The sequence below is a fragment of the Centruroides sculpturatus genome, unplaced genomic scaffold, assembly GCF_000671375.1.
Source record: "Centruroides sculpturatus isolate CEXI.00-Female unplaced genomic scaffold, Cexi_2.0 scaffold1803, whole genome shotgun sequence".
NCBI classification, from domain to species: Eukaryota; Metazoa; Arthropoda; class Arachnida; order Scorpiones; family Buthidae; genus Centruroides; species Centruroides sculpturatus.
In genome coordinates, this window is record NW_019385969.1 from 1 (window position 1) to 14,878 (window position 14,878).

At 29.4% G+C, this 14,878-nt stretch overlaps 2 protein-coding genes and 1 pseudogene across 4 annotated transcripts; 1 reads left to right on the forward strand and 2 right to left on the reverse strand.

The window, feature by feature from the left end:
- Nucleotides 1-260: 260 nt before the first annotated feature.
- On the forward strand, nucleotides 261-9,839 carry LOC111612870. Of its 3 annotated transcripts, none has more exons than XM_023354148.1 (4): nucleotides 261-651; nucleotides 2,209-2,303; nucleotides 8,448-8,557; nucleotides 8,642-9,839. In XM_023354148.1, the coding sequence occupies exons 1-4, from the start codon at nucleotides 591-593 to the stop codon at nucleotides 8,646-8,648; spliced, it is 273 nt and encodes a 90-aa protein (XP_023209916.1). In that variant the 5' UTR covers nucleotides 261-590; the 3' UTR covers nucleotides 8,649-9,839. The 3 variants fall into 3 exon arrangements, 2 of the variants coding, with proteins under 2 accessions (XP_023209916.1, XP_023209915.1); XM_023354147.1 differs by having other exon boundaries at nucleotides 9,514-9,839; XR_002754690.1 differs by having other exon boundaries at nucleotides 2,209-2,316; nucleotides 8,448-9,839.
- On the reverse strand, nucleotides 6,022-7,473 carry LOC111612869 (annotated as a pseudogene).
- A 2,227-nt stretch (nucleotides 9,840-12,066) lies between the features above and the next one.
- LOC111612868 (uncharacterized protein F54H12.2-like) lies at nucleotides 12,067-13,325 on the reverse strand. Its single transcript, XM_023354146.1, has one exon. The coding sequence runs from the start codon at nucleotides 13,267-13,269 to the stop codon at nucleotides 12,247-12,249; it is 1,023 nt and encodes a 340-aa protein (XP_023209914.1). The 5' UTR covers nucleotides 13,270-13,325; the 3' UTR covers nucleotides 12,067-12,246.
- Between the last annotated feature and the right edge of the window lie 1,553 nt (nucleotides 13,326-14,878).

A 14,878-nucleotide genomic window follows, 5' to 3' on the forward strand; every position in this document is an offset into this window, starting at 1 on the left:
TCTTTGCTACAGTGATTACAACATTGGAGTACAACATAGTAACATATCTTTTACAGTTCTCTATGTTGAAAAAGTGACAAAAATTAAACTGCTTAAGTAGAAATCAGATTAAAAAAAAACTAAAACAATACGGATTTTAGAAAAGCGACATCTAACGACTATAAAGAGAAACAGAGGCAGCAACGATGGTTACTTTATAAGAAATCAGATTAAAAAAAAAATAAAACAATACGGATTTTAGAAAAGCGACATCTAACGACTATAAAGAGAAACAGAGGCAGCAACGATGGTTACTTTATAATCGTGTTACGCCTGGTTTACTGTAAAAGTTAATAATTATGCGTGACGTAATCGAAGAAGTATCAAATAAGCGAGTGCGTATTATTATCAAACGACAATTATAAGAGAATTAAATTCTTAATATTATTACGTAATTTAAAAATGAACGAATAAGAGAGACCGATCGATGATCCTCGATAAAAACAGACGAACTTTTCAATCGTCTGCCATCAAAATTCGTCGTTCGAAATCCCAAAATTTGATAAAAATGTGAAGAAAGAAATGGGATTTAATTATTTATTTCGATTAAAATGAAAGATTTTGGATTAAATTTAGTCAGTGTTAGAATCAAAATGAGAATACAACAAGAAAGTAAGTCAATTTATATATCAATTTGCCTTGATTGTTGAATGTTCAGTGCTTTTTCAATGTACTTTAGTCTTAGTTATTAAATGGACTTTAGATCAATCTTCAAATTAATAAATGTAATCCAATTTGATCGAGTCATTTAAGAATATATAAACAGAAAATTGTATAATTAAATTATTCAATCCAGTTTATTGTATTATTTTTAAGTAATATTTCATATAAAGTGATTTGTTTTTAAAAATGTTCTGTTAACAGGAATTTTTATCGATGGAAATTGTACTAAAAATCAATGTAATGCCGACCGATTAATTGTGATCACGGCCGAGAGGTCGCGGTGTCGTCCTACTGCTCTGGGGACCCGGGTTCGAATTCGGACAGGTTGAAAAAACCTTGGAATTTTTTTGGGGGTGGTCTGGCTGGATACTTTGGCCCTGTCCCTCGCCACCTGGCTGCCCTGGCCGAACCCATAGTCTTGCTATAAGAGGCCCTCTTAGTGCCCACAGGGTGGAACGAGTTAAATAAAAGAAAAAGAAAAAAGATTAATTGTGATTGATGGGTGAAATTAGTGATGCTCAAACTGTGATTGTTGCCAAATTGGGCCTGTGGCATGCATTAATCCATCCCATATTTGACATGTTACATTTAACAGGTGGACAATATCACTTAGGGTTAACTGGGATAATTGTTAATTTTTTCTCCCTGCAATGGGGAGAAAATTTGAAGATTTGGTGCAGACTCTTTAACTGGTTTCCTTCGAAATTGCCTAGTTTGCAGTGGCCTTAAGATCTCTATAAGTTCATATAGAGTGCACATGTAAATCTATAGTTACTTAAATGTTTGGCAGTCAGGTTGTGTGTTGCATTTTATAAAAATCAAGTAGGTGACATTGCTTTGTCCATTATGGGGCTTATGGAAGTGCCTAACTTATGAGTCTTGGCAAAAGCAAATAGTTTAGGGATGTCTGCTGAGGCAACTCTTGCCCTTGTCTTCATTTAACTCTTAGCAAGCATTGTACAGTATATGTAAATCTTATGACATGCATCTTGTCAACATATCCCTCAACTAGTTCACAAATCATGTCCTTGATGCATTGTTCTGTGAACGAGTAGATAATGGATATATTGACAAGCTACAAATATGTGTCATGAGAGTTACTTTCCTTATGCAATGCATATGCCATGGAAACCACTGGTTTCCATGGCATATGCATTGCAAGATCACTATTTTAAGAAAAATGAGTACATGTTAATGTACATATTTCCATAATTTTTAATATATATACATATACATAAAGGCCCTAGTAATAACTAACTGTAGTAAACATATTAATGATTGTCTTCAGAGATTATCGGAATTTTTTCAAAGATGGTGTTTTGGAATATTCTATTTTTCAAGATAGCAACAAGCAAATAAGCTGCTTGAACTTGAATTGAAATTTTGTGTTGAAAGACCGTTTTTTGATATGTCCTTATGTTTATAACAGTTTATGAAAGATATTACATTTTTATATTAGTGGAGCATAAAAGTATTGTAGCTGCATATATTTATTTTTCTTAAAAGATATACGCCGACAAAGAAGACATGAGATACACAGAAAAAGAAGACCAAATTTAATCCTTGAAGAAGCAGAATGGATGCAAATTAGCTGTATAGATGTCAGTTGGAAGAGTGAGAATATAAACATTTAATTTTTACATTTTTGCAATTAACAATTTAATATTTTTAATTATAATAAATTTAATTGTGTGGCAAAAAGCCTAATTTTGAGGATAGAGATGAGTTTCATAAATTGTAAATGCTAACAAGTAACATCCGCATTAAGTCCGATTCCTCTCGAGATATGACAGATGATCACTCCCACTCTCTCCACCCCAACAACCGCTATCCACCAAAATTTAATAGCATCGATGCATCCTTACACAAAAGCTACCTTGCCAAATTTCATTTCTTCAACCTGACATATTAAATGAAATAGATGCTAACACACAAACATACCTTTTTTCCTGTGTTTTTGACTTTTTTGGATTCAGGGTGTCTGAAAATGTAGAGATCTGTAAAAAATTTGGAGGGTCAAATTTGACACAATTTCAATAATTTTCCTTGTTATGTACATATAATAGCTGGGAAAATGAAACTCCTCCAAATTGTTCTAGCCTTCTTCAGCTTTACCAATTTTATAATGTTGGATTAAAAGAGTATAAAAATTAGAATATTTTACTTGGAGAAAACAGCAAATGATTTGCTTTCTGCAACAGACACAATCAAATGCTGGCTTACAATGGCCAAATAATAGCCCACAAATGTTTCTTTGCTGGGAACTTAGTGGAGATATAAGGAAGAAGTCTTAGCCAAAATTAACCATAAGTACCAAGCAGTTTTACAATACACTATGGTAGTGGTTCCCAAAGTGTGTGCCACGGCACCCCAGGGCACTGCAGCTTTCTCACAGGGGCACTACGAAATGTTATAAAAGTTTTATAATGTTAGAATTTAATGTACTTGTTAGAATTTGACATAGGACACCTTGGAAAAATCTGCATTTAGCAAGGGCACCTAGAATCAAAAAAGTTTGGGAACCATTGCAGTACAGGATTTGTCTGAGAAAATAAAAGGCAAGTTTCTTTCAGTTGAGCAAAAGTGTCATTGGTATCTTCCACTTTGATGCTGGCTCTCCATTTAGCACAATTTTGCAGTGATTCACTTGCCTTTGTCACTGCTCGTGCACAGTAAAATTGCCTTTAAATTCTTTGGCAACAATCTATTTTTGCATGCCGATTCTGTTACAGCCAATCAACATGTAAGTTGTAACGGTATGCCTAAAACACCCACTATGGGCACCCTAGTGAAGATTTTAAATTAACAATAAATTATTTTTATTTGTAATAGGAATTTATTATTTATACCATGGAATGGTATAAATAATTATTATATGCCTTGATTAACCTTACGCCGCATGTTTACAACATCCCGTGACTCAGTGAACNCTGTCATCTGTCAGTCTGTCTTTTTTTCATTAATCTACAAAGATGAGACCAGATATGAAAACCTTATGGGCAGTAGGTCTTGATTAACTTTATATGAACTTGTGATGTAAACTGAAAGTGATGTTATTTCAATTCAAAATTTTTTCTTGAAAGGTGTTAGATGACTGGCATGTTATTAAAGGAAAAGTATGATGTACAGGGGTAAGCCACTACTAATTTGAGGTGGAGAGCATATACAGCTCTCCCTTAATAGTCCGACAGGTATGGGACCAAAGGGGTGTTGGATTACCAAAAGTGTCCGGATTACCAAAAATAATTACATAATTTGCATTGTTTTGTTAGCAATAGCTTACAATATTTCCTACTCCAACTGTTCGAACAGAACTGCTCACAGAAAACACATGAGATGTGTGTCATCGTGTAAGAATTGGATGGGGAGATTCACGTCGTGACATGCTTCTGTGCAAGCAGACATGTAACGGGGACGGGTACCGCGACAGGAGGTGCATCGGACTACTGAGCATGTCTGATTAAAAAATGTCAGACTATCAAGGGAGAGCTGTATTTTAAATTAAATCAATTTTAAAAAATATGATTAAAAATTGCAGCCTGGCATTGTGATGTCACAATAAATAATTGCTCATTCAAAAAACAAATTGCTGTTATTACTATATTTATTTAGAATTAACCACTCTGCAGTGATTGACAGATATACCCGTCAAGGGCAATCATGTGGCACTGGAGAATGACGTCGATATCTGCAAAAAAATTTTAGCCAAAAATTACCGTGGAAAAAAATTCACATAAGAAGGAATTATGTGACAATAAAGAAAGATTTTTTCTTTACTAGACATAACTGTTTAAAATTTTTTTTTCTGAAATGGAAACAAGAAAAACGCATGGGAAAATTCTTAAAAAATTTCCCACATTTATTCTCCACTGCATTATGATAGTGCTATATCTGACTAACCCTCCCTACAAAGGTTAAACAATTCAGTTATTTTTTATCAACAACAACTGAATTGTTCTAATATTTTTAAACATCATTACTAACTCAACTGTTACTTTATAAATTTGTAGTTATGATTAAAAGTTACTTTTACTAATTATAAAAAATACAGTAGAACCTGTTTAAGAAGTTCTTGCCTAAAAGATTCTTTTTCATAAGAAGTCCAGTTTCTCTGGTCCTGGCATTTACATCATATGTTGTGTGTTAAAATTTCCTGCATAACAAGTTTTCTTATATAAGAAATTCCAAAATATTGGTTCCATCAATGATATTTACCCACTTAAGGAATTTATGTTGGAGACAAATCATAATTTTTTTCCGTACCATAACTTTATCACTTATTAAACTATTAAATTTTTAGTAAAGTAACTCCAGATGTTCACCTCATATTATATATCAAATACATGTACACCTGAGGTGGTTGCTAAATTAACTGGAGTTTTATTCTTTTGATCATACTCCCTATTTGGTGCTGTCCATTAACTATTGACATGTCATATTGATACCAGTTACTTCATCCTCTGCTATAGTCATTACATCTTACTATCCTACTATGTTACACTATGCTATATTATGTTACCTTGATATTGAAATAAAATTGATTATACAGATAAAAAATCATTTCTTTTACAAATCCTGCATAAGAGGTTTTCTCACCTAAGAAGTTTTTTTTTAGAGTGGTCCCTTTGAAAACTTCTTAACAGAGTTGTACTGTATATATTGTATTTTGAAAGAAATTGAATAATATAAAAACAGTCAAACTGATATATAACAGTCACTAAATCATGAAAAAAATTTGCTATAGAGAAATTTTGTTATAAAGAAATATTTTTTGGTAGAGTATTTTTTTTTCATTATTTTACATAATTTAAATTAGTATAAATGTAATATACAGTGATAATTTAACATAAACATAATGTTAATTTTAAGTAAGTTCACATTTATGTGTTAAAATACAAGTTAGTTTAACTATATTTTCATAAACAAATTTTTGTTGCACAGAAGAATTAAATAGTGTTCTTCTTTGTAAATATGCTTCATACTTATTAGAGTATTAAAAATACTTCTGGGCACATTTTCGTAATGTTGCAATCCACTACAAATAATTTGAAATGCCAAACAATTGCCAAATTATATTGGGATATATTATTAATTACAGTAATTACAAAGTAATTTAGCACTAGAGGCAGAAGCTAGGCACTGTATCTTGCTGAGTTTAATAATAATAATTTCAAGAGATGGTGCCTAATGCCTGCATCTAGTGTCAAATTAGCATTTAATTAATAGTAGTAGTAATAAGGCCTAATATAATTTGGCAATTGTTTAGCTTTAATATACAACTATACATTCATTGGGTTTTTGTGGGTCTCTCACTATAATCTTTCTTATCTTGGATTGTTTGGTCAGTTTGGTTACTTTTTAACTTTTCTAAAATTTCTTCATCAGTAGGATACTTAGTGATAATGAAATCTTTGTCAATGTTGAGATAATCATCCAGCATAATATTGATTATAATTTTATTGAATTGGCATAATGCTTCCCATGATTTTTATAAATTTGATAGTGGTAATTCATTGGTTTTATCCCATTCACCAGAATTTTCATTAAATTCTGCTTTGGAAAAACAATTTTTTATAGTGAATTCAATCACTTTATAGTCCACACTTTTGATATCTTAGAAATGCATTCTTTTAAATTAATTTTGTCAGCCATATTGTTTTCAACTCCATTGATCATCATTAAAGCTATCTTACAATAATGGAATTTAAGGTTTTTGATTATGCCATGATCCATTGGCTGACGTTTAGATGTTAAATTTGGAGGAAAAAAGAACAACTCTATACTTTTAAGACTTTTTGAGACTAAAGAAAGATATACTGGATAGTTATCTACAATTAATGCAATTTTTCTACATTCTCTTCTCATTTGTTTGTGTAGTTTTAACAACAACTCATCAAAAATCTAGCTAGTCATCCATGCTTTCTTATTAAAATGATACTCCAAGAGACTTCATCCCTTTGAAACATAATGGAGTTTTGCTTTTTTCAATTACTAACAGTTTCAACTTTTCACTTCTTGTCATATTTGTTCTAATTAATACAGTAATCGTTTATTTGCTCTGCTTTTCACCAAAGCATTGATTATTTTTAAAAATAAGTGTTCTATTGGGTGTACACTTAAATAATAAACCAGTTTCAACTGCATTAAAATGTCCTTTGGCTTATACTTTCCCAAAATCCATTTCAATGTTCCATTCCTTCATTGATTGCAGTCTTCTTCATTAATAGCCATGTTTTTACCATGAACCGCTTATTCAACAATGCCATGCCTTTTTTAAATTTATCTTGCCCATCAGTGTTTGCCTGGAAATGAAGTTTTACTCTTATTGGAAATTTATCTTGCAAATTTTCAATTTTTTAAAATTTTGTACAGTTTTATTGAGCTGCAATTTGAAAAAATTGTAGACCTGTAAATTTCCACTGTCTTTCCTTAATTTTGAGAATGGAATTAGATAGATGAACATCAAGACCAAATATGGAAAACTTTATTTCAATTTAAAACTTTTCCACTGAAAGGAGTTAGCTAGATGACCGGCTTGACTCCATTGCTAATGGAAAAGTATGATGTACAAGTTAGATGCAAATCCTAATTTTTTAAAATTAAAATATACAATAAAAAATTAGATTTGCATCTAACCTATACACTTTTTGATATTATATCAGTTTATAGCTGGCCAATAAGATTTAAAAAAAAAAAAATCATATGGTTTGGGTGTTAAACAGTCTATTGCATTTTCTTGAAAATTTATTCAATATGACATATATCTTTTTGCAATAAACAAATTCATTTCTTGTTTCATCTCATATGTATAACTGATGAAATTTTACTCTTGCTTCTGTTAAGAATAAACAAAAGCAATAAGCTTTTGTTTATTCTTAACAGAACATTATATACTTTTTTTTATATATAGATAAGTTATATATGCATATAATAATTGCTTGAAAATTTTTATTTGCAAATTGAGAATATTTATTTATAGTTACTAGAGCAGTTTTAATCTTGTTCCTTTCATTTTCTGCATAGTTGTTATTTTTTCATTTAGATTTTTGCTGATAAAATAGTTTATATAATTGCAATGTGAAAACTTTCATGAATTCTTACATTTTAAGATTCAAAATGTTTTTTGTAGTACAGTTTAATTTGATAAAAAAGTGTTCATTATAATATATGTGGAATTAGATATGAAACTTGTTTATTATTATAACTCTCTTTAGACATGAATGATTACTTTTAGAAAGCAGAATAAAAGAAACAAGGTCATTTATCTTTATTTGTTTTATAAAAAAATGATTAGTTGCCAAGTATTTCAGAAAACAATAAAATTTTGTTTCAAGTAAATAAAATATTTTAAAAATATGAAATGATATATAAAAATATGTAAATTTATACTGTGTGTACAAATATGAGCTATGTTAATGTTAGTTATAAAATTTATTTAAAATTATTTGAAACCTCTTAAACATATTTCTATTGTTATATCAAGTAAAAGTTTTCAAAGTAAGCCTGGTATGTTCATGTGAAATTTTAAATAAATTAATCAAATTATATTTGTTTTACAAAATAATTTTATTCATTTTGCAATGTTTGATTTAATTTATTATATTACATATAAAATTTTTAATGTAGCATAATAATAAATTTAATTTAAGTAAATAATAATAATTTAATATCTTTGTTTATAATTTTTATGTTAAGGGAAATTTTGAGTTGGTTATATAATGCAGTTTTTATTTTGATTTTTGCAGTTTATACAAATAATTGAAATGATGAATTCATCTAACATTGATGTAAATGTTTTAAGAGTTATAAAAAGAAATCTTGAAAGAGGTGAAAAATATATCCAAGCCTTTATGAGGTGTAATAATTTTTTAATATTTCTTTAAATGATTTATTTATAAATCTACTGGTGTTAATAATTAATATGTATTGTATTTTACAGCATATAAGATTCATTTCCATTTCAGCACAGAATATTTAGGAAAAGTACTTAGTGTGTTTAACTGTAGCCTACTGAAGGCTGTAAGGGTACGTCCTATGTGGCAGCATCCAGCAACTGCGAGCATGAACTTTCTTCTAAGCGGAGTGAACAAACTGGTTCAAGCAAATGTGCGTGTCCAGAGTAACTGCGTTTAGCATGCAGTGGCCACCAGATAACACTTCTACATACATATATATATATTTGTATGTGAAACTTATATTAATATCTACTGCAACAATATATATTATACTTTACATATTTCTGTTAATTGACTATTACTTATTTGTTTACTTTTAAGTTATCAATCTAGCTTATTATTTATAATGCAGATATTCAATGTCATCTGTCTTACATGTAAATTGTTACGGTAATAATTTACAGTATATATCTCATGTAAACACATTGAAGCTCATTACTTTATATTCCTGTGTTCAATTTTAAACATGTATAAACTGGTTATGCTATTGCGGTTCCAGTGATGCAATATTGTTGCATTAATAAAAAGATTGTGTGCGTGCATTTGTGTGCGCGTGCATGTGCAGGAAGCAGCTACCAAGCATATTTGATTGCCTCTTCCACTGCTCGCACTTCCAAAGAAGAAAATGGCTGATTTTGTAGATGAATGAAAACAGAATGACAAATAAATTGTGTATATATGTTGTATGTACTTTAATTAATAATCTTTAGCGTAATTTAATTATTTCTGATTTTGTAAATGTAACTTTTTTTAACTTATTATTTTATAAAGATTATTTATATTTGTTGTGTATCTAGTTAGTGACAACAATTACCTGTCAAATTTACCATTGTAATGCTTGTCATATTTTCCTTAGCAAGCATTCATTGAAGTCGTTTCGCTGCTATTTTGTAAACAACACTCGTCCACTCTAGACAGAAATCGCTCGCGAGTTAGATGCGCATACAAAGATTCTTTCTGCTCGTGGTCGGTGGATGCTGCCACGTAGGATGTACCCTTAGGGAAATTCATTAACTTGTAGGAGATCACATGTAAGGCACAGGGCAATTTTTTTTTTCTATTTCTTTGTAAACAAAAGTTACATCTTGTATGCTGTAAAATATGGTATATTATTGGAAGGAAAGGTGATAAGTCAGATTCAATTGAACTTTTCAATTTTATGAAATACTTTCCTGTTTTAAACATCAGAAATTACAACATAATATATAAAACAATAAAAATGTGAAGGTATATTTAGAACATTTTTAGAAGTTTTTTTTTCCCCTGTAAATATCTTCATTATTTAAAAGTTCTTTTACTTTGAAAAAAGAAAAAATAATTAATTTGGCTTATTTCTTGTTCCTGTAGTTAAGTTGTTCAGTTTTTAATTTTAGATTAATAAGATTTAATTTGCTATAGTTTACTTGGCAACTATTAAAATTCTTATAACTTTCTAGATTTGACTTTTTTTATAAAAAAAAAAAATCTTTCTAAGAAGTCATAAACTTATTTACATGTTTAAAATTTTTGAGGATGTTGTCTCTCTTCAGGTCTTATACAAATAATTAATGAAATGATGACAACAAAATGTGTAATTAAGAGTATGAATATTTAATATAATATTTAATGTACAATAATATACCAAATGGTCAATTGATGTAAATTTAATGATTTTGAATTTTTATAAATACTAAGTTTTATGTCTCTTAAGGAAATTTTTAAAGTTTGCATTCAGTAGATTACATAGATTCTTACAACACAGTGGACATAAACCATCTGTTTTAATTTCAGTAAAATATATTACTATTCAAATAATGATGTGAATTATTGTAATCAATGTTTCTTTTGTCTTTGAATTAGCAACTTTCCTGAATTATAAAGTTTTTATTAAATATAACCATAAGTGCTCCCCTATGTATGAACAGGTTAGGTTCCTGAGGTTTTATTGAGTCAAAAACTAATCTAGAAAGTACATTTGTACACAGAGTAGCCATGTATTGTTAGTGTTCAATTCTTTAATGTATGTAACTCATTTACTTGCTTGCTACTGCTTATTAGTGGGTGTTTCGAACACTGTTTTTTTTCACCTAACATATTTAGTTTTATAATGAAAAGTTTATTTTCCATAGTCATAGAGCCACATTTCTTGCATTTATCTCCACTATTAGATTTACTATTAGGTTTTGGATGCATTTTTGAAGCACTAATTGTAAAAGTTTATAAAAATTGCAAAAGCAAAAAATGCTTTTACTTCAACACCACCTCATTATTTGTGATGATGGAATGTCAAAATTCATGTAAAAACAAAAAATGATGATATGCAGTAGAAATAAATTCGCATTAATTATTTATTAGAAATTTATTATATATTACTGGCCAAAGACTGACTTAAATGTCACACACAACTGGCAAGAGAACTTCAGAATACGTGTGAAATTTAGATTTTAGATATATGGTCAAATTATTTGTAAGTCTGAAAGTTCATAAGGTGAACATTTTTAAGTAGAGGAGTATCTGTATTCTGTAACTCTGATAAGATTATATAATCTTGATCTTTGTGCACATATTTTATTTTTTCTCTTTTAACATATACTCTGCATTTCTTCTACTATTCTTTTACTATTTTCTATAACTTCTATAACTCAAACTGCACCTACTATCATAAATCAAAATGCTCCAAGAAAACCTTTAACATGTTGTTTAATTTTGCTACCAACTAATGTTTTCGGACAACTTCACTGCCTTTCTTTAGGTTCGAAAACAAAACAAAAAAACTTCCTTCAAGATACAAGTTCTTTTTCTTAATGGAAACTTCTAGAATGCTTATCTTTTAAATCAAATCATTGTGGATTTGATTGCGTCAGCTTGTTCTTTAAATTTGCAAATCTGACGATTTTTCAAATGCTAAGAAATGACAAAACACCTGTAGACAAAAAACTGGTTCCAGGAGTATACAGAATACTTTTACATGATAAAAGGTGCCAAAAGGAGCTTTATTATATAGGGGCTACAAAAAGATTGATTAATGAAAGGTTGAAAGAGCATAAAAGGGATATTAGGTATGAACAAGGTCACGGTATTAGTAAATTACATGATCGCAGAACCAGCAGAGGTTTTGGTTGACTGGGATAAAGCAGAACTTATACAAAAAGTTTCAAACATATGGCATCTAAAATATACAGAAGCGTGATATATTAATAAATACAACGAAAACGGGCAAGCCATAAATTTTCAGGAATCATTTAAACTAGCATTGACATGGAAAGCGGTGGATTTGCAAACTTAAAGAACAAGCTGATGCAATTGAATCTACGATGATTTGATTTAAAAGATAGGCATTCTAGAAGTTTCTGTTAATAAAAAGAACTTTCATCTTGAAGGNTTAATTATAAACGATTTATATTTAGTGATGCAAACGGGTAAATCATCAGATGCAAAAACTCCTCCAAAAGTTCTTTTTATTTTAGAATCGCTTGAGGCTAGTCTCCATAACGTGATAGTATCCATCAATAGTCTACAAATACTGTTCTTGACTGATCAATTTCTACAGTATTATTATATTCAAGTAAAAAAATAACGTTTACAGTTTCTAATAATGCTGTTGAAAATTTTAATTTGATCGGTACATTTCCTTGCTCATGTGTGATTCTGATGCTGAACGATCAGGAGTAAGATCGAAACAATATAAAGTATGACTGTCTTTATAATCCTGGTAAGATATATTTGTATATTTATGATGATTAATACATCCTATATCTTCGAATAATGATATAAAATTTCTTGTGTATATGTTATTTGTATGATCAGGAGTATAAGGTTTCGAAGGAATCATTTGGTTGTCTTTTAATAAACATATATAATTTAAATTGTAATTTTTTAAATTGAAAGGATTATATTTTATGTTTCCATTAAATGCCAAATTAGAAACTAAACTGATTGTCATTCTATAAGGTAATTGACCAATTACGTCATTAGATATATTAGTAGATTGTATTCCACTACTTAAAGTAAAGACTTTTATATCGGTTCTTCTAAACAATATTTTTATGACTCCTGTTTGTAATGCTTTTTCTATACCAATTTGGATTGACGAACTAACGTCTACTTTATTAATTTTTAGAGATGCATTTTTAATAATTTTATAATTATCATTATTTGCCATTAAAGCAAAATTATCCTTAGATCTTTCCAATTTAATTCTTAAATCTACATTATTAATTAACAGTTTAGGTTGATGCAACAAGTCAATATGAAGTCGTCCAACTAAATCTATTAGTTTACTTTGTTTACTAATATTAAATCTTTTAGTCAATCCTTCATTATGTTCATCTATTGAATCCATATATTGTGCAGTATCTTTATAAAATAATGCACTCGTTAGAAATGTTTTTTGCACTTCCTTTGAATAAAATAAGGCATCTAAAATCTCACAGTACGGATAGTTGGTTTGAGCAATAATTTGCTTGTCATTTAGAAAGACAGTGCATTGAGAAAACAAACTGTTTAAAAAATTAACAGGAGCTACTTTTTCATCAGGTGGGATATCTGTTCCATCCTTTTTTAACAATTTTTGCTTGGACATGGAGATAAATTGAATGCAAGTCAATATAATTTTCACCAGAACCGGATACATAAAATTCGATTGGAGCACGATTGTCTGAAATTGTTGTAACAGGATAAACTATAACTTCCGAGGTATTGTCAACTGCTAGCTGAGTCGAAATCGTACTAAATAAGTCCAGTTCGCTTTTGGTACAAGGACACAAATTAGAATCCAGTTTTTCTTATTTTGTGAATATATCTTGTACTTTCCATCTTTTATTCTGCGACTGGGCTAATCTTTTCATTTGTTTTCTTTTTATACCCAATCCATCCTGTACTTTTTTAACTACACCATCTTTGATTTCGGATGTAACGTCTTTTAAATGTGATTTTGCTGATTCTTTAAACGATTTCCTTGCAATTACGTCTGACCCGACACCTGAAGCAAAATTTAATGTTTTTCATCCTAGATATTTTCCAACTTTACTCAAAATAGGTATAGATTCACGAAATAAATCTCCAAAAAATCCTTATCTTCGTTGAATTTGAGGTCCTGCAAAATAACTCCCTCCTGGCATTTGTTTCCTGATGTATAAATCTGGAGTCCATAGTGTTCCTCCTGCTTGATTGCAGTAATAATTTATACAAACTTTAGGATCGATCTTCATTTTGTACTTCTCACAGATGAACTAACATTAGCAAATAAAACTTGACAGTATTTACAACTGTTTAAAAGATAAAACTAATAACGTTTTTCCACCAAAAAATATGATTTCTTTTCCACTTGCAGATCTCAGTTCAATTTCTATAGAATCTATATAATTTTTCTTTACAGGAAAATACAAAGGTGTTGGATAAACCCTAACTATCTGATCTTCTTTCTCTCCCATAACAGGTATAACTCTTAATAATGGAGCACTTATATCTCCAACGCGATGAGAAGAGATAATATTCGAATAAATAAAAATTTCTGAAATTCCAGCTGACATTTCGATCAGATAGTGACTTATATATTCCCCTGGTGGAAATTTTGTGGTTGTAAACCCTAGAAAATCTTTTAATTCATTTCCAAATTTTACAGAGATATTTGACATAACCTTAAAATAATTTTATTATTCGGTAGTAACACTAGCTTTATATATTTAAAAATTCCTAGAAACTTTTCGGGAGATGAATATAATCCAATAGGAATAAAGATTTTTTCATCTCTATAAGTTTTCTTAATTACTTCTTTTTTCCACGCTGATATTTGATGGAACTTTTAAAATAATTTTATTATTCGGTAATAATGCTAGCTTTATATATTTAAAAATTCCTAGAAACTTTTTTAGAGAAGAATATAATCCAATAGGAATAAAGATTTTTTCATCTCTATAAGTTTTCTTAATTACTTCTTTTTTCCACTAAAGTAAAAAATTGATCGGAATAATCCTGTGTTCATAATTGAAAATTATAAGTACAATTTTCTCTTAATATAATATCTTCATTAGGTACGTTTAGCATATAAAGTAATTTCGACGCATGCTCTACGATGACGTGCAACTCGTGCCCATCTTTTACATTTATATCTACGGTTTATTTTCATCAAAAATAAATTTGGCCAAATTAAAATTTGTTAACGAAAGTATGTTGCCATTTATTGCATCAAACAATTTACTTTCTTTATCTTTAATAGAAACTAAAGGAATCAAATATGATTT

Bases quoted from the DNA above. Each gene is read 5' to 3' on its own strand.
- LOC111612870 (XM_023354147.1), top strand. From the start codon at position 591: ATGAAAGATTTTGGATTAAATTTAGTCAGTGTTAGAATCAAAATGAGA. The intron at 2,304-8,447 runs GTCAGTTGGAAG...TGATTTTTGCAG, and splicing joins TGCAAATTAGCTGTATAGAT to TTTATACAAATAATTGAAAT. The intron at 8,558-9,513 runs GTGTAATAATTT...TATTTTCCTTAG, and splicing joins TATATCCAAGCCTTTATGAG to CAAGCATTCATTGAAGTCGT.
- LOC111612868 (XM_023354146.1), bottom strand. From the start codon at position 13,269: ATGTATCCGGTTCTGGTGAAAATTATATTGACTTGCATTCAATTTATC.